This window comes from Enoplosus armatus, chromosome 1 (genome assembly GCF_043641665.1).
Source record: "Enoplosus armatus isolate fEnoArm2 chromosome 1, fEnoArm2.hap1, whole genome shotgun sequence".
NCBI classification, from domain to species: domain Eukaryota; kingdom Metazoa; phylum Chordata; class Actinopteri; order Centrarchiformes; family Enoplosidae; genus Enoplosus; species Enoplosus armatus.
In genome coordinates, this window is record NC_092180.1 from 3850215 (window position 1) to 3870313 (window position 20099).

Below are 20099 nucleotides of genomic sequence, written 5' to 3' on the forward strand. Positions count from 1 at the left end.
GGAAACATGTAATCTACCTTAAATGACTTATGTACTCCTTGACTGGCTGGATATTACAAGGCATCCAGAATCCATAAGCAAAGCACGTCCAGTCTGATCAGCTCCTAACTTGGGCAATGATTAGAAAAAATGGAAATGTATAATCACGTAAACTGTTTCAAATGTTTGGACTGTCAGCATCACATGTCTCCACACACACACACACACACACACACACACACACACACACACACACACACACACACACACACACACACACACCAAAACAGCACTATATCATAATCAGATATTAGTATTTACATAATTTAGGATTAATGTAACAGGATTAAGATTAACATACTAAACACATCCTCTCCTGGATTAAGTCATTGCTCTTATAAAGTCTGTGTTAAGAGTGTGTGTGTGTGTGTGTGTGTGTGTGTGTGTGCGCGTGTGTGTGTGTGTGCAGTATGAGCTGAGGTGATTCACATTGAAGCACACTCTATTTAGTGATTTATATTTCAGTGACTTACTGTTTCTCACGTCTCTGATTCTGGTCATTGTGATGAGCAGCTACTGTGTTTAAGATGCTTTCTCTGTCATTTCAAAGATTTCAGAGACAATCTTGTACATACATTCATTCATGGTCCGCAGAGGATGCATCCCAGTGACTTCCCTGACTTTTGATCTGGCACCACCAGCAGTTTTCATCTCAACACACGACCAGTTCTAGACGGTTAGGGAGGAAATTTGGCTTGGGCATCACCGTTTTGTGACATTTTAAGCACCAGTACACCCATTCATTCCTGCTGGAAGACACTTCAGACTCTGTGATTATGTTTGTTTTATGGCTCTAACCCGACCAAATGAACTAAAGGAGTTAAACTGCTCCATGCATACAGCACCTTGTGTATGTATCTTGGTTTGGGGCGTCAACTGTTCGCAAATTGCATGCATACAAATGTGTGTGTAAAATCTTAAATTAACTGGTGATGGAAGAGAAGAGGAGAGAATGCAAATCTTCTTCTTTAGTTCTGCAGCAGGATTTGAGTCGACACCTCTGCAGCCTTCACTGAGCCTGCTGGGAGTCAGGCTGATCTGATACCAGTCCACTAATTGGCCATCCTCATATTTAAAAAAAAAAGAAAAAAAGAAAAAAGGGGGAGCTTAATAGAGTCAGAAGAAGGAGAGAATACAGAAACGAGAATCTATTAATACATTTTCAGTGTCAGTGCCTGTTATACTGCACTAAGAATAAAGTATTTGTATCAGTCGACAGTTGACACATGTAGCTCTCCTATTTTAGTATCGAAAACTCCTTTTATTTTTGGTATTAGACCACTTTCTGATAGTGATACAACCATCCATCCGTCTATTTTCCATACCAGGTTCACTGTCACGTCGTATATTATTGAATACATACGTAAGGTAAAAAAAAGTAAAGGTCCGCAGCCACGCTAGCGGCTCTGTGGAGCTGTACAGTAGTGCTTTGAGCTAAAGGCTAACACAACAACACATGCTGATGCTTAGCAGGCATAATGTTTACTATCTTAGTTTAGCATGTCAGCTTGCTAACATTTGGTAAACTACACTGAACACAAAGTGCAGTTTTAGATTCACAAGTATTGGACAAAGTAAAATTTTGACCTGGTGATGGCGCTACATGCAAAGTTATTAAAATTCATCCTGAGGGGGACGTGAATGGGAAATCACAAGGCAATCCATCTAATAGTTGTCAAGATATTTCACTGCCACAAATGTCAACCTCATGGAGGTAAATGTTGAAATATTTCACTGGATAAGTGAAAACCTTAACCTGTGGTGGCTGCATGAAAAGCCAGGGGATCACCAGAGATTTCAAATGTGCTGTATACACATTTGAAATGTTCTCGTACATTTACTGGCCAGATGTAGATAATGTATTCAGTTCAGACAGTGCATCATGTCCATGTTAGGCTTTGCATCTAGTTTTTGTTAAATTACTCCTTAAATGCTATTTTTCATCAGACAGAAATTAATTTCAAAGTAGGTTGATATGATTTGTTACTTGCGTTGGAAATTACTGTGTTTAATGTGACCCACATAGATACCGGAGGAGTGACTTACCTAATTTCAAGTCATTGTCAGTAGCAAATTCAATTGTCTCACTGAGCTGGCAAACCTGAGTAACATTTTTAAATACTGAGATGGGCTTTTTTTGTATGAAAAGAGAATAAGACATACAGAGAAGGAGAGAGGCAGGTTGGAGGAGCATGCTGAGTAGATGTGTTGAGCTCTTCTCCACATATGTCAGTCCTGATCTAAGCCACACCTGCTGCGAACCACAACTTACCAGAGAGGGAGAGGGAGAGAGGCAGTAGAGTGCGGTGTGTTTCAGGCTGTGCAGTCACAGGCTGAGCAGTCACTGAAGCGAACGGTCGTTGCTGCCTTCTCTTTTTTCCCCCTCCATCTCTCTGTCCTTGACGGAGCTCGGTCTTTTCCTCCTGTCATCCTGAAGCGACGGTGTAATTAACAGGGCTCTGTGGGAGAGGAACTGCTCTGCTTCCTATAGGAACCTTTTGCCAATCGCTGACTCTCAGTCAGTGCTGGAAATAAATGGAAGGGAACACTCGCTGTGCCACCAGGCAACTGGGGATTCCTCTTACTATGAAGTGGGATTTTTGATTTTCTTTCCTGGACTTTGCAGAGTGGATTTTCTCTTTTTAAACTGAACCCTCTGAGGAAGATTTGATCTTTTCTACATGATATAAAGAGCTCAAGCTACTTGGTACCAGGAAACAGGTGGCATTGGTGGGTTTTAAACCCTTCCACTGCATGTTGGGGAGCTCAGCTCACCCCCCCCTGCTGAGATCCATCAGGAGCAGCCAAGACCCGGACACAGACAAATTATAAGAAAGATAAGGTGCACGCTGCACCTGTGTCTCTTCAGTCCGGTAACACCTTCACACTCGCAGAAGTAGCCGGGTCATATGAGAGTTAACGAGGAGTCTTGCTGACTAGTTGCAGGATTTCCATCTCGGCGTGAGAGGGAAGGGGAGCACGCGGTCATCAGGCGGCCGGGGAGAAGATGCCAGCCATCCTCGTGGCCTCAAAGATGAAGTCGGGACTCCCCAAACCCAAACCGGTGCACAGTGCGCTGCCCATGCCCCAGACCCACACCAGGCCATCAGCTCTAGCTCTGTCTCCGGCGCCCGTCAAGACCCACATCCCCTCGCTGGGCCAGCAGGTGGGCTCAGGACCCCCAAGAAACATCACGCCAGTGTCAGAGGCTGGAGGAAACTCTCAGGTCAGCATGTAAACCCCCCCCCCCCCGGCTGTCTTTTCATTAGATCTCTGTCCACCTCAGTACTGCTACTTATTACTCAGCACAGCCACTTTCTAATGAATGTAGGTGCTGATGGTTTAAGCTCATTGATAGGACGTTGTAGCTTCGTGAGGTACATTATGTGGCTTAGATCATTTTGAACACTGCTGGAAAATCCTCTCTCCCTAAATGGTCTGTACAGAGCTCTTCGATTTTACTAATTAGAAATCCTCAAATTAATAACCCTAAAAGGTAACGAGTCTTTTTGGCATAAAAATTCAGTCTTGGCGTGAAAAGTCACTTAGTCAGTTGTCATCAGTCACTTCAGATTGTGTGTCCTTGTTTTCTCAGCCATGTTGGCTCTTTGAATGCTGATTGTTGTGTAAATCAATACTCTGAATTTCAGTATCACCATACTTCTCTCTGGCTCAGTTTAGCATAACGGAAACGCAGAGCCCGATTCAGTGAGTTCCTGGAAGGAGCCGGAGCAGGCTGCGTCTCTGCTGTCCAGGATGGCAGCGTAGCAGGATATCAGGGTGGCTGTTTTGCTGTGTTTGTGAAATATTGGCTGCGCTTAGCAACCCCACACAAACGGCTGCAACGGCGAGAGGGATCGCTCTAACGCCATGTAAGGCAGCGAGAGGAAGGAGGTGTCTGTGTGTGTGTGTTTGTGTGTATTAGCCAGCCAGCAAGTGCATGCTTGGCAACCTTTACAGTAAGCGTGACTTGGAGCCACTGAGGCATCGCTGCTGTTTAGGAGACAAATCTGAATCCGGAGTGGTGATGATGATGGCGTGAGGAGGAAGATACAGGAGCACAGCGCCGTCGGACACGGCACGCGTCCGCTGCTGGTGTCGTTTGTTTTGTGGCTAATCACGTTTTCTCACTGACCTACTTTCCATGACTTCCCCTCTCTCTCCTCTCTGTCCTTTTTTCTCTCCCTCTCTCCATCCCCGTGGTGCTGATGAAGCAGCCGTCTTCACCCTCGGCTGGGTTAACCCTTGACCCTCCTGACCAGCAGCAGTGATGTGAATGTCGCAGTCATGTCCTGACGTGTACTGAATGTTTGGGCAAAGGAATCACCTCACAGCTGCTGTTTTTATAGTCGTTACGAATTGTTTTTCTGCACCAGAGTTGAAGGTGTTGGAGCTTGTCTGCTTCAGTGATTGCAAACACTCAGAAACAGTTGTATATTACATCTGCATCAGACACCGATCATCACAGTTTCTCATAAACTAGATAACAATGATAAAACTTTATACTCATACAACACATTTCATTCCAATAGATGTACAATGTCCTTCACAAGAGGTGAAAAACAGAAAAAGAAAAAAGGTAGGTGAGGAAATATACAGTGAATGAAAATCAGTATCAGGGGCACCGGCTGGAATGACCATGAAAAACATCAATAACAAGCTGACAGATTCTCTAATAGTCCATGGTTGGACGTCCCTTTAGCACAGGGCAGGAGTGTTAGTGGTTTCATAGCTCAGTTTTATCGTCCTCATTTCTGGACTGTGTCTGCTGGGCTTCACCCCAGGGACTGACTGAACCGGAGGGAAGGCCTGAAAGGCAGAATTGCTGGTGAGGACTCTGAACCCTCCATGCTGCTTCGCTGTCGGTCCAACCCTCGGTGGATTTCATGCGCAGACACCATTCGTCCTCCCTGTGAACCCAATCTGCTCTGAGGGCAGAGCGAGATGAGACGAGGCTCTCCGGAGACGTGGAGCTGCTTTATGTTTTTGTTGCTGTCATTGTTTCCTCTGTTGGCTGTACCAAGTTTCTTCAGGAGGATAGCTGACTTAGGAGACACAATATAGAGACTCTTTCCTTTAGTATAATAATCAGAATAAGTCCATTCACCAAAAAAAAAATCTAGCACTTCATGTCAATGAAGAGTTTTCAAGGTGTGAGGGCTTCTTTCTGGAGCTGCCGTCATACAGGGAGAAAAATCCATCGCAGGAGAGGCGGAGAGACCACTTTCAGCACCCACAGTAGCAGCAAATAGACATGAATCCAGTACAGTCATAAGAGTGGGTTGAGGTCTGAGTCATTTCTCATCTAGGAAAACTTACCCTCTTGCTCTTACTATCTCTATCACTGTCAGCCATTATTTTTATTTGACCTGTATTAAACCAGGATGGTCTCCTCTTGGATCCGAATCCAAATCCAAAAGCCATAAATGAAGCAACGCAGACAACACGTAAGGAAGAAGAGAAAGGAAAGGAGGATCTATTCGTAAAAAGTGTAAAAACCGTGGCTGAATCCGGGCATGTTTTCAGGCACTCAGGGAAACGAAGGACATCACTGTGTGAAGCAGAGCTAAAACAAGGTGTGTCAGAACATAATTACCAACAGCACATGTTAGCAGTTATCTGAAGGATTAGTGGTGTCATGGCAGAGTGTAGCCGAGGCTCCTCGCAAACATCCAGCTGGATGGCCCAGTTGGCACTAAACACACAAACATGTTGTGTACACCTGTAACAAAGAGTTAATCTGTAATGCAACGAGAGCAGCAGGAGGCAAAGAGAAACATCCAGACCGCGTTTACAGACGTGTGTGTGTGTGTGTGTGTGTGTGTGTGTGTGTGTGTGTGTGTGTGTGTGTGTGTGTGTGTGTGTGTGTGTGTGTGTGTGTGTGTGTGTGTGTGTGTGTGTGTGTGTGTGTGTGTGTGTGTGAGAGAAGTCTGGCACAATCTGCTGAATCTGATGTGAAGGTGATAGTCTGGAAATGTGTGAATGGTATTTGAGATCTTCTCTCTCTTTGCGTATGTGTGTGTGTGTGTGTATGTGTGTGTGTGTGTGTGTGTGTGCGTGCGCAGTCTTTCCGCCTCCTGTGTGACAACATATGAAACGACAAGCTGTTCTGACCTTTAACCTTTCACCATACGGTCATTACAGAGAGCAAAGCCCTGTGCAGATACTCTGCTGCTCTCTAGTGGCTGTTTTTTGCTCTACACCTGATTCCATTCACAAACACTAGCAGGAGAGAGAGACTGTGTGTGTGTGTGTGTGTGTGAAGTCATTCAAGGCCACTGTCTTTGCTTCTCTATTCATCTTTAATGCCTCAGTTTTATCCGCGACCTCCTTCTCACTCTCTCTGTTTTCTTTCCCCCTCCTTCTCTCTCGCTCTTTCATTTTTTCCCTCTCTTCCCTTCTTTGTAATCCAAGTGTTCATTGTTGCCAGCTCATTAATTCTCAGCTCCAGCTTTGAAAAAGAAAAGGTTCAAACCAAGAATCTGTGAAAGCCGCATTCACAGCAGGAGACCCTGAAAAATAAATTCTGATGCTACGTGAAGCGTGCATAGACCTTTTAAAAGTCCTGTAGAGCGCGCACACACACACACACACACACACACACACACACACACACACACACACACACACACACACAAACAGTCAGTCACATGAGCACACAGCCACAGAGGGAGATTTGTCCGTGTGCCGGTGTGATAAGGAGCTCCTATCTTAATAAGTATCTTTCCAGATAAAGGCTTAAGCCAGGCTCTGTGTAAAGACTGGCTTTATTAGACTCATTATGAAAGCTCATCTCGGCCTGAGAGCCGAATCCCAATCACATAAAGACATCGTGGGGCCGCTGAAGAGGGTCACGGGCCACGTCGGCTAATATTTACCGAGATGATCTTGTCGTAAATAAACCAGGATCCACAATATAGACAGACCCCCATCCAGGAGAGGAGAGCTTAGTCTGGATATTAAGTCATCACTGTTTTCTTACCACTGCGTGACAGATGCATCAGTGATTCTGTGCTCCATTAATTCAACTTCCTCCGTTCTTCAAGATGCGTAATTGCCCGAGATTATAATTTGAATTATTTCAACTTGGTGTAATTTCATTCTGCGAATTGGTTTGACCGTGATCATACATACCCAGTGATATGTGTGAACTCATTTAATTATTGTGGATTCAAAGCTAATTAAATGACCCGAAACGGCAAACTATTGCTATTGATCGATGGCGCGATGGTACAGATTAGACTCCACTATATCCACCAATATATGTATGAATTTGGTGAAACCCAGGAATGACATTATAATTTGTTGCCTGATTTTTCTTTCATGTAAATTGTAATTCTTTTTTTGTTTCCCCTCTAATATTGAATACATATGAATAGTTAAGCCTTAAGCAGATGCTAACTCCAAAAGAATTCCATTACGTCAGTTACATCTGCTGCTTTTCTCTGTTTTATATCACGAATTGAATTTGGGGTTTTGGTCGGACAAAACAAGCAATTTTAAGATGCAGCATCGGGTCCTGGGAACATGTAATATGTACTATTTTGAAATCTTCTGACAATTAGAGATCACTTGATAATGACAATAATCTTCCCGACATTTGATTCTAGAAAAGCAAAAACACTAAACAGAGCGTTCAGCATGATACAAGTCAAGTTAAAACAGTTGAATAATGGTTCAACATATTTAATATCCGCATCTTCGGTCTGCAAATGTCAGCATCAACCTTTAAAACCCATCTCACTTGACCCCCAGAAGAGGTCCCCCTCCCCTCCTCCTCCCCAGCATCCTGTGAAAGGCTTTAATGACTTTTTTATGGCTTTTACATCCAGCCTGAGTCTCCTGAAGACCCGGCCCAGCAGGTGAGAGTGAAAGGCAAAGCACCATCATGCTGCATTGGATTGCTAATGCCCTCCTATCCGCCCAGAGGTGGACAGATTGGGTGGGTGGGTGGGGGGGGGGTGGTCTGGGTGGCTATATTGCTGCTTTTATTTTATTACCATGACAAAGGGCCACACATGCACATATGTCTCCTCAGGAGGTGCTGCAAGTTAAAGCCAGATTTAATGGATGTTTTAGTGATTCATTGCTGGAGAGTTCATTGTTCAAAGGAATAACCGAGGTTTTAACAGACTGAGTTCAGACAAAGAGCACAGGCAAAAAAACGGACACGTCTTGTTAGGTCTTGTGAGTGATGCTTACGGATTCAACTTATGTGCTTTATCATTTTGTTGCTGTATCTGTCACAGCCGAGCAGGAAAGCCGTCAGAGGGTCAGAGCTGAAATGAAGACGGTTTTCCTTAGTTCCTGAAAGCTGACACTTTGGAGATAATAGGTTTTCACCCAACAGCGACCACACGTGTGTTACTATCAGCATCAGGCAGGAGGAAGCCCATGTCACTGTTGATAAGAGCGACAACACACCTCTGTATCCCCCCTCAGAGAACACAGAGGTGGTCGTCCTGCAGGTTCATCAGGCTGGACTGAAGCGGCCTGACTGGCTGCGATACCAGCAGAGCCTTCGTACTCGGGCAGACTACGGTCAGATGGTGAGATAGCAGCAGGCCTGAAGTCTGTGGCTTTTATCTGAGTATGAAGAGGCAGGTTCTCCCCCGGCAGCTACCTGTGCAGCTTTTCAGTGAGAAATACTGCACCGGCCTGTGTCTTTGTGCCATTTCTCAGAAAATAAAATCGGAGGTATCTAGATCCAACTTCACTCCAGGATGCGTTTTGTTATATGTTTTAGTTGAAGCATTGGTCTGATTTGGATGTTAACTTCATGAGCTGTTGAATGTAGCTGAGACACTTCTACCCATTGAGCAAGATTTTAACTTACTAGATTTGTTTTTTTTTAATCAAAAAGCTCAATGTGTGAAGTCAAAGTCTCCTCCTGCGAATGGCCAGATAGCGTTATGTAACTTTGACCTTAAAGGTTAAATGTTTAGGAATAAATACATTTTCTTGGCCTCATATATGTTCCAAGAAAACCTGCTCCGATGTAGCTGGAATTGATGTTTCAGAGAGATCTTAATGTGGCTGGAATAAATCACCCTGCTGGAGTAATTTCAAAGAGATGTTATAGTTTAATGTTTACCTTTTTAGGTTTTTCATATTCTGTTCCACATCTTCTCTAGAAATAAAGTTGTTCTAGCTTTTGCATAAACACTGTAAAGATTTTTATTAATTTTTTTTAGGATATACGTGATCACATGGCAGTTGGCTGCAGTTGTAATGACCTCATCTCTGCCTAATGCGTCTCGATCAGATTCCACTTCCTGTGCGGTTGTCCCCTCGCCTTCCTGTGTGAGGTCATGGCTGAGGATATAACCACGTTAACGAAGAAGCATCTGCTTCTCCTGAGTCAACGTCCTTCCATTGATCTCCCCCCAAGGTGCCCTCCTCTCTTCAGTTTCTCTCCTTCTCTGCTTTCCCTGCGTTAGTTGTCGCAGGGAGCCCGTTGGTGCAGACAAACCGGTCATTGTGAGTGGCGCCCCCTGGGGAATCGGCGCTGCAGAGGCGGTTAGACTAACACAATCAGCTCCATCTCTGTCTGGAAACAGAAGGCGGTGTGGAAAACGGAGGAGAGGCCAGGAGGTAGAGGTCAGCAGGGCTGAAGTCACCCTCCCCAGAGGCCCGTGCCCAGGGTCAACTAGGACAGAGAGGCAGGTTGGATAACTCCGTGACCTCTGTGGAGCCAGCAAAGAGCTGATGACGTCTGCTGGTCAGGTTTTGATCCAACAAATCAGAATTAGAACGATTTAAATCTAGAACAGTAAATAAAGGGGAACATATTTGTACAAAGCTGGAAAACATAGGACCTTTCATAGAGTGTAAAAAGTCAACACTGCAAGTCATATAATAAAGTAAATGTGCATTGCTTAGCTTAAATAGCTCCAAAGACATTGTATTTAGGTCTTTTATTTATAGTTTTGGCCATTTTCACCGTCAGGTCTAAACATTTACTCACCATTTTCATTGCTGAGATCTGGGGTCACATTCAGACAGCTTGTAAACAAACCCAAGGTTTTAATGTTCTAACTGACCCGCGTATTTAGAAAAGAAAATGTGTGTTAAAACGATTGCCCAAACTGTCCAATGCAATAGATGATTGTGAAGAAGAGAGTAAACTTTATAGGGCCTTTATTGCCTAGATGTACAGCAGATTGCTATAATACCATAATATGATAGCATATATTTACTGGTTCAAACTGTGCAGTGATTCTCAGCTGTGCTCTGAGTTTGATGTGACTGTTCAGCGTAAACAGACACGAATACATCTGTGAAATATTTCTTGGCTTTCTGTCAGCTCTGTCTGGTTGTGAAAAGTTGACAGAGTAGATTTTCACGTCCATTCAACTGTCTCTTCTCGTGCAGCTTCAGGGAGTTTCTCAAGCTGTTTTATTCCTCTGAGTTTAACCTGGATGCAATCACAATCCTTCTCGACTGTTGCTCTGCATGTCTGCGCTCGCTCAGTCGACACAAGCTAAGCTTCCCTGATAACTGTTAAATCCTAAAGTCTGCCATTCAGGAAGTCTCTCCATCACCCACACATCATCATCATCATCATCATCACACACGCACACACAAGACAAAAACATAGATATAATAAAAAATGACATCTCGCCCATCTGCCTGAAGAATTACGTATCATCAATACGCGATGAAAACCTTTCAACAGGAGATTTTAGGTTTAAGAACACTTAAAAAACACATAAAAACTTCTGAGTTTCTGGATACATTAACTAATTATTGTTTTATTTTGAAACGAAACAGTTTAGAAGTTCATTTTCACTGTGTCTGAAGCTCGGACAACATATTCCAGGCTGTAAGGTCACTTATTGCTCTGGGTTTGAATGTTGTTTCATTAATAAGGTGGTCTCAGCTGGTAGCCGTGGTAACCAGGCTCAGATGGCATCCTTGGATTCAAAGTGTTCCAATCAGTTTTATAATTTGATGCCAGAGCACTTCAATGACATTTTCTTTGCTCTTCACAGGACAAACTGCAAGTTGAGTTGAACGTTATGTTGAGTGCAACGCAGTACAACGAAAATATATCTTCTAAATTCTGATTTTCTAATGCTGATATTGTACCTTTTCATTAGAATGGGGAATTATTCTAAATACTGAATTCAAAAATGGAATATTTCAAGTGCATGTTATACAATGAAATGTGATGGTGAATTAAGAGAAATAGTTTCAAACTTCAAAGGGAGTCTAAGCACTCAGACATGGATTTGGGGAAAATCAGATGAGCAAAGATTCAGTCCGACATCCAGAGTTTATTAGTTCTTCTCTTTTTGTCTAGTTGTCTTTTTTTTTTCCTTTCTTTGACGGACTCATCGAAAACCTGTGCAACCTACTGTACATCACATGTTTAGCCCCGGCCGCAGTGGCGGATTAAAAGTATTAATAATCAGTTTAAGCTCAAATCTTTAATGGTTTTTACATCCATCTGTACGGTGCAGTGTGGCCAACTACCAGAAACGGCATATGTACTGTGGTTAGAGATGCTTTCCTTGTATCTGTCCAGGTGACAGTCCAAACTGTCTAACTTCACTTCAGTAAATGTTATATTTGCATTCATGTCACCTGGTTAGTTGATGGCATTTTTACAGCTGAGACAGTGAAACAGCTTTACAAAGGTGACACCAGACAATCCGTCATCTTGGTTGTAGTTTGACCAGATTACACGGATACAACTAATTTATCTTTTATCGTTCGACATCCTGTGTATGTGCCAACGTCCATACCACATTAAATGTATGTGATGTAAATGAGGGGAAGTCAATAGAAAGACAAATAAAGTAGTCGGTCTACCATTACCTTCACAGTAGACCCCTGTCCAATTGCTTTTGTGCATGTCTCTTTACCCCTAGCGAGTCCATATGTCCCTCACCCCCACCCCTCACCCAGAACGGAACAGCCAGGCAGTAGGGCCATCCCAACCCCCTCACCGTCACCCCAATCTTCCTCCCCAGCCTCGAGAGCTCGGAGGTGGGGGTCCCCCAAAACAAAGGGCCTTCCCTTGCGGGGTTATCCCCCCATTGTCCCTGACACACTGAGGTTTATCTGGGATTGTGAAAGGAACCATACTCAGCCCATTCACTGCGGCTGCACTTAATGAGCTTGTTGAAGGCCTGTACTAAAACTGTTAAATACAAGCCCTAAACGCTGACATATTCTCTTCTTGTAGAGCCAGAATGTCATTAAATCAATGCTGGTTAGGAGCAAAGGGGGACTGATGTATCCGTGGTGTGGTATACTGAGTAGACGGGTTTCCTTTTGTGGTGTGTTAGGTTGATGAAATACTGCACTGTATAGAAAAAGTACTGCATCTGCAGTATTAGAAGCTGTTTAAAAAGTAAAGTTTGATTTTGAACGCTGTAATGGCAAAATCCACTATTTGATATTGTTTAATTCCCATCTTGTTTATTGCTCATAGATACAGTTTTTTTAGACATGTCGGCTCCAGGGATGGCAATGTCGGTTGATCCAGGCTGAAATATCTCAACATATAGGATGTTGCCATGACATTTTGTACAGACATTCATGGTCCCCAGAGGATGAATTTGAGTTTTCCTGTAACATTTGGTTGACATTTTTGGCCTTTTGTTTTATGAAATATCTCCACAACTGTTGGGTGGATTGCTATGAAATTTGGTGCAGACATTTGTGGTGCAGAGAGGATGAAGCTCACTGACTTTGGTGGTGTCTTGACTTTTCATCTAACGCCACCAGCAGGTCAAAGTTTTCATCTAACGCCACCAGCAGGTCAAAGTTTTCACCCATCCAGTGAAATATCACAACATCTACTATGTGGAACTACCACAAAGTTTTGTACAGAAACCGATGGTTCAACTTGTGCCACGACGAGGTTGACATTTGAGTCAACTGTTGACAGCTATTAGATGGATTGCCATGAAATTTGGTACAGACATTCATGCCTTTATGTTAGCATTTAGCTCAAAGCAACGCTGTACCTTAGGACAGCCTCACAGAGCCTCCAGCCACTGTCAACCAGTGAATCATCAGTGTAGGTTTCATTGTGATGTCCTCCTTGTTGGATTTTCACTTGATGAAGTCTGAGTCTCTTGAAGTGGTGCATGCAAGGCTCATACAAGTGCCTTACAAAGCTCAGTTGCTTTGGCTTGTGTATTTTCTTTTTGCTCTTTGTTGCATTGCAGCGAAGTAGTTAGCCATTCTCAGCGTGTTTATGAAATTCAGTTCAGTTATAAGTTGTGTCGCTGTTGTATTTTAGTATTTGGCAGTAAAGAAGCACAACAGACGTCTCTGTGAAAATATCACAGGTCATTATTTTATACTGTCTAGATTGCATTCGGTGTTATTGTTGTTGTTTCGTGAAGCTTAAAGCATTTTTGTTCAGACTGCTGGAAGTGATCAGGCACCCCCCTACTGTGGGAACTTTCTGTAAATCTTGGGCCTTTCCCAAAACTTAAATTCGGCTTGTAATTTGTGGTCGGTGGTGGGGTGTGTGTGTGCACAGGGGGTTGGAACGCGCTCAAACGGAGGGCATCCTGTGCTGTGGACTCACTCACACATACATAAATGCTTAGGTTATGAACCCACTGTACACTTGCACATAAATACGCACATGCAGCTGCTACAATGTGATGTGGGTGACGGATGATCAGAGACCGGACTGCTCTTTCTCTGGTCGGGGAAAATAAAACGTGGCTTTTTTTAACAGACAGCAGAGGAGCCGCTTAAAGAAATAATAAATAGAAAAGAGTCGGTCAGCGTTGAGTTCTGCGCGGTTTGGCCTCTGAGCTCTGCACTTCCCACTATTTAGTCTCTCCACTGTGATCAAGGGTGCACTGATTGTCCCTTTTTTGTCCTTTTTCCTCACTTTTTTTTGTCAGGGAGGGGGTCAACTATCGGGGGAGGGGTGATGGAAGGTTAAGAGGTCTGTCCTTTTCTCTTTCTTTCTCCTCCCCATATGACCAATGGTCCATTGAAGAGCAATAGCACAATGTGTTGCCGTGGGGCAAGAGAGGAGGGGAAGGGGGGATCCACTGCTCCTCCTCCTCTCGGTGCGTTTGGTTTGGCTGCCTCTCAGAGCGGCAGCAGAGGCCGCGGAGCTCCTCTTGCCTTTCGCCTCCTGCGTTTATTTTTCCCTCCTCCATGTCTCAGAGTGGGTGGAGAGAAGCTGGAGGCACTGAGCTCTTCCCCCCCCCTCAGGCATACAGAGACCTGCTGGGGCTCGAGCAAGCGGCAGCTTTACCATTTTCTCTGGATCTACCTGGTGGACTCATTTAGGACATTTTTCTCAAACCTGCGACCTCCTCCTTGGATTGTTTTTTTTTCTCTGTGGATTTCTGGGTTTTGCTCCGGCAGTGTTGGGCAACTTTGGTCTAGACCTGGTTCTGATGGCTTGCATTTGGGCCGGGCCGGCCAACCAACAGTCCTCCTCCGTGTGAGGCAGGTGTCTCTGAGGAAGGAAGCTGCAAGAAGCAAGATGAGTTTGATGCTGTGCCGCTGGGAGCAGAAGAATTTCACCATGAAGCTGGTAGGCTGAACACTGAGCAGGTCATCATAAAGGTCAAACACCAGGGGCCAGTTAAAAAATTAATTGCGTTTCAGTTCTTTTCTGTGCATATAAAATATAAAATCCCTGCCCTATAGGCTTTTTTCTGTTGTTGACAGTCCTTTTATCAATATGGTGTTCTCAACTTTATCCTGCCTTTCTCTCCTGACGCTGCAGCTTCAGGACATGTCTCACTTAGGGTTTTTTTCCACTGTGTGTTTATGTATAAGTGAAAATGCTTGTCTCATCAGCCCAAAGCCTTACAGTAGCTGTGGTGTTGGATTGCAGGCACGCAATGGATTAGTGGCGGCCTTTTTAATATCAGAGGAAAGTGCTGAAGGCATGGATCCCGGTTTTCCCCTCACCTGATACTAGCTTCACTTTGATGTCGGCATGGAAAGTTAAAATAGGCTTAGCAAGGACTTCAACCAGAGTTTCGTGGCACATTCGTGTGTGTGTGTGTGTGTGTGTGTGTGTGTATTCTCCTTTTATAAGAAGAGGACAGTCTTCGGTTCTGCTTTGTGGCCCTCTGTTTGGTGTGATATAAGTACAATGCCACAGGGATGGTAAATATTCAACAGGATCTGGGACACTGTGATAAAATACAGGGCGGGTCAGGTGCCGATAGGTCATGTGGTGCAAACAAATGAGAAAAAAAGATTTTTGTAATAGCTGATGTATGTGATAAAAGTAGGAAACAGCAGATTTGCTAAAAGTAGTTTTGTATAATAAGCACCCTGTTGAGTTTACAAACAACCCAGGTGGACGGGACACTCTCTCTCTCTTTCTTGTCTCCCCTTCTTTCTCTGTGTCTCGCTCGTTCTTTCAGCCAGGGTCCTTATCTGGATCTGCTGTGAGCCCACAGAGGAAGGGGAGATGGAAGCAGAGGAGGTTATTACCCGAGTCTAGAGATGAGCCGATAAGAAGGCTAGTTTAATTACACACCGCTAACCTCCACACAGCGTGACTGACAGGAGGCCGCTGGGCCACAGGGTCAGTGTGTGTTTGTCAGTCTCACACACACACACACACACACACACACACACACACACACACACACACACACACACACACAAACAAAGGGATTACAAGAATGCACACTTGAACGTGTGCACACACTTCCAGAAATTAAAATGACCTTCACTTTTTATTATGAAGTGTAGTCGATGCCCATAATCCTCTCTGTTCTAATACAGGTCTATTGATTATTTGATTGTCATGGTTCTTATGTCAACATATGACCTGTGTAGTATAAATCAAAATGCGTGATTTATGCGTTTAATCCTGGTCAGAGACGTGCCGCTGTACACAGAGCAGAAAACAAACCAATGGAGCTGTAATTGTTTTTAGCTAAGGTGTATACTGTGGTTGTCATGTGGTGCATTGCGGTATTCTGTGTGTCTTTGTGTGTAATAATGCTTGTGTGTGCTTTTAACTGCTCATTTGTGTTTCGGGTTATTCTTTTGATGACCTTATTGACTGAGCAAAGTCTTTGTTGTCTGTAAAGGTTCAAGGAGAAAGGAGAGTTTTAAAATCTCTAGTCCAGTGAGTTGGATTCAAATTTCTCCAGACAACAGTTTCGCTTTTATTTTAAAGATGATTACCTTATTGGCATTTTATTAATCTTTGATAGTCTGCAGTGAAGAGAATGTTCAAAGTTAACATGCAGCCAAGGTCTTGAGCTTGAGTCGAACGCAGGATGTTACGGCTACGTGGCAGGCACCTTAATGCACCTGAAACTTTGGCCAAATAGAGGCGGTGACATGCAACAAGGGTCTCTGGCAGATTTGAACTGAAGCTATTGATTACGAGGCAACAGGATACCTACACAGTGCATTTTAAAGGGATTGAGAGCAATGATATTGTAGAGTTTTGGAGCTCAGAACTAAATAAGATGCTGCATTATGGGTACAGCCCACTATGTGTTGAGGATACATTATAGTGTGCACACCTTCGCTGCTACTGTACTGCACCTGGAGAGTGAAGAGCTGATTTTTAAGGACCACGAGGCAGCTGACTGAGAATTTTCCCTGCAGGGAAATCAGTTCTATTATTGCATATGGCTCGTTCACACACACAGTACTCCTAACAAGCAAAGCCCTCTTTAATAACACTTGCTGGGCTGCTGCGCCCTCATGTGCATCAGGCTGCTTGTCTCGGGATTTGTCCGGATCAGATGTTGCATGGCAGACGCTGCTGTGCCATTTCAACTGTGCAGCAGCCAAAGCACCAATTTAGGGGATTTAGAAGTCTAGTTTTCACGATTCAATATTATCATATTCTGGATTAACCTCTGAGTAGTTGGCCATTGTCAGATAGTCAGGGTAAATGGTGTACCCTAACCCTAACCCATCTTTTTTACATCCACCAGCAGTGATTTTCAAATCAGTTCATGTATCACATGTACAGATGACCACACATGCACACCCAGTCTCTTGGCTCTCTGATGGATGACTCTGTTTCCCATACTCTAAACTGCAGAGCTCTGGCCAAGACGTTTTGTCTACCATGTGCCTGGTGTGGCCTCCATGCCTCACAAAGCCACATGTCTTTCATGTGCCAAACAGAGAGCAAGCAGAGACATGAGGGCTCATTTAGAACGGCCTGTTTCAGCTTTCTGCGGGCTAAAGCCACTTAAGAGGCCTGTGTGACAACAACAGTGAGCGAGGGAGGGGGGTAGCTGCCAGGGGCCCCACAGACCAAAAACCATCCATGGTGCATCCTGCTGAGAAGCAGAAGAAGCAGCTCCAGCTGCAGTGGTGATGGAGAAGAGAGAGTAGGGCGAAGGAAAATGTTTGTGGCTTCCGTTTGGTTACTGCGTGAAGAACATGCAACTCATACACTCTGAATTCATTTCTCACACTGTCACTCTTTCTGTCTCTCAAGGACCCCCTATCTTTCTAGGTCTGTTTACGTTTCTTCTTCAACAGGACCTTTTCCACTGCAGGAACGTAACACAGTCTAATGTGTAGACGTTGTCACAGGTTCTGCTTGTGTTTTCACTCATCTGCACCTGCTTGTGGGACTAGATTTGGTCACTGCTCAGGAGGTGATACTAAATGTTAGTTCCAGGTAATTTCAGGGGTTGTCGGTGGAGCTGTGACAGTGATTGGTTTTGCAGATGTGACAACAAGAGCGACTCTGTGTAACTAACTGTGTAAACAATGGCAGCCCTAAACCTGGAACTTTTTTGGGGCTTTTTTCCCCCTTATCAGACCGTGCAGTTGGAAAGATTAGGAGAGAGGCGGGATAATTTACGCCAACTGAGCCACCAGGATGCCACAGTCCAGTTTGTGGTCAAGCACTGAAAGCATCAGTGTTGGAGCACAGGGCTGGAAGCAGCACGGCAGCTGGCAGAGCAGACTGCAGCCCTCTGTTGTCATATCATACAGACCAGGGACACTGATTTCTCAGAAGCCATCTGTCTTTGTCTGCTAGTGTTCACTGAGAGCTGTGCAGATGATGATTCCCTTCACCCAGTGTTGACTTATTTAAACTGAGACTTATTTAAACTGTTCCTGCATTCACAGCTAGTGTCTTGGCTGTCTCTACATGTTAGGTGTGACAGAGAAAGCAACACGCTCTGTGATACGATGGAGACTCATCACCTGCACCTGTCCACCACCCTTTACCCTCCTTGCATCCTTCTGTTAGATCATTGTGTGAGTGTATCCATCAGTCCATCCATCATTCTCCCACCAGCCATCTGCTAGCCGGCCCAGACTGGGTCAGAGGGGATGTGTTGCCACATGTCGCCCCTCAGCCTGCAGCAGCAGCATGGAGGGTTGCTGAGTCCTTATCGGTGAGACTCAGCATGGTCAGGCAGAAGGAGGGGTGGCCGACAAGAACACGTCCCCTCTAACTTGATTGTGTATTGCACTTAACACAGAGGTCACCCTTCACCTCGGGAACTGTAACACTGGTTGTGAAAAAGCATTAAAGATGGCTGAGGAAATTGGGGGATTTATAGGATTTGTAATAATTCATTGAGGTCAAAGAATTCTTTAACAAGCTCAAGAGTTGACAATGACACATCATCACACAGTGGGGAGATGGTGCATGAAGAATTGGCTAACTTGTTTACTGAGGAGTCTGAAGTAAATGTCTACTTTTTCCACAAATGTGACGTTTAAATCATACAAACCCTTTGAAACTAGTATACTAGGTGTGTGTGTGTGTGTGTGTGTGTGTGTGTTAAAGGTTGGCAAGCATGTCTCGATAAAATAGCATTACAATAATGCAGGCATTCTCAGCAATAGCCCCTGCCTGTTTTACTCTGTCTGCCAAAATGTTCTTTCCTTTTTAAACCTTTAGTCTGAGCCCCAACGTGACGCCTTCATGCTTCACTTTCGGCCAAATGCATTCAAATGCCCCTCTGACTAGCTCATGTTGAAGTGTGGGGTCGTTCTGGCAGCTTCTCAGTGAATGAATATGTAGCAGGACGGTGCTGATGTCAGCACATTACTTTGCTGGTTAAAGTTAAATCACTACATGACTTAAGACGATTCAAACAATAGTTCAACCCTGCGAAGGAGACCTGAGACCTCCCAAGTGAACTTATGTTTGTCAGTGTGTGTGTGTGTGTGTGTGTGTGTGTGGTCGCCTGCTGTAATGTACAGCACCAGGTGTGTCAGAGGAAGAAGACACTGAAGTGTTTTGTCAGTCAGCGTCAGGAGCTCTGTCACATCGAAGAGAGACATCCATCACATTTCAGCCATCTGTCTCGGACACATGCGGCGACTCTGAGCTGTGGGGAACGTTGTGCACTAGAAGACGTTTGAAAAAAATGTGCTTTCTCTCTAGTTGACCGCATTTTATGTTGAGCCAGTGTAGCACAAGACGTGGCTCGATTGAGGTAGTGTACCATCATAGGCTGGCCGGGCTAGCTAGCAGGTAGACAGTAGTCAGAGCGGTTATCCCCTGCTGTGCGGCGACAGTGGAAACATGTGATCAGCTTGGCTACTATAGCCAATTAATAGATCATTCAATTCAGGAGTTTAGGGCTTTGTTGAATCTTAAACAGAAAACAGAAGGAGCAAGCAGCTACACGTTCTACTATCATTCCTACTTCTGAGGAATTACAGATTGTTTTAACAGAGAAAAAAATCTCTTTGAGCCCTCTTTGTCTGCCTAATTCCAATTACCAAGATATAAGAGGGATTTAATCGATTTCCACAAAAGTGTGGAGTGCCCAAAAATAAAATGGTCCATTTCTGGGTTTTGTGTTCCTGGTCTATCTTTCTCTTCCAGTAACAGAAGAGGGAACTGAGTCAGGGTGTCTGATTCAGACAGAGTGAATGACACCCAGCGAGAGTAGGAGAGAGGGGTTAAAACAGTGTCAGGATGTCTGAGGCGTCACTATGAAGCTGTCTGTAGGGGGGGGGGGGGAGAGAGGTAAGAGAGAAGTACATAAAAAGAGGAGTAAAGCATGTCCTGTTCATACAGACGACGAGCCAGACAGACACTCGGAGCTGTTACAGAGATGTAAGCGGGACAGGAGAGTCAGCGTGGCTAT

At 44.4% G+C, this 20099-nt stretch overlaps 1 protein-coding gene across 1 annotated transcript in view; it reads left to right on the plus strand.

The window, feature by feature from the left end:
- Window positions 1-3046: 3046 nt before the first annotated feature.
- Window positions 3047-20099, plus strand: part of nav2a (neuron navigator 2a) — a 98033-nt gene continuing 80980 nt past the window's right edge. The window contains exon 1 of the mRNA XM_070909148.1: window positions 3047-3265. Within this exon, the coding sequence (XP_070765249.1) occupies window positions 3047-3265 (219 nt within the window). The remainder of the gene's footprint in view (window positions 3266-20099) is intronic.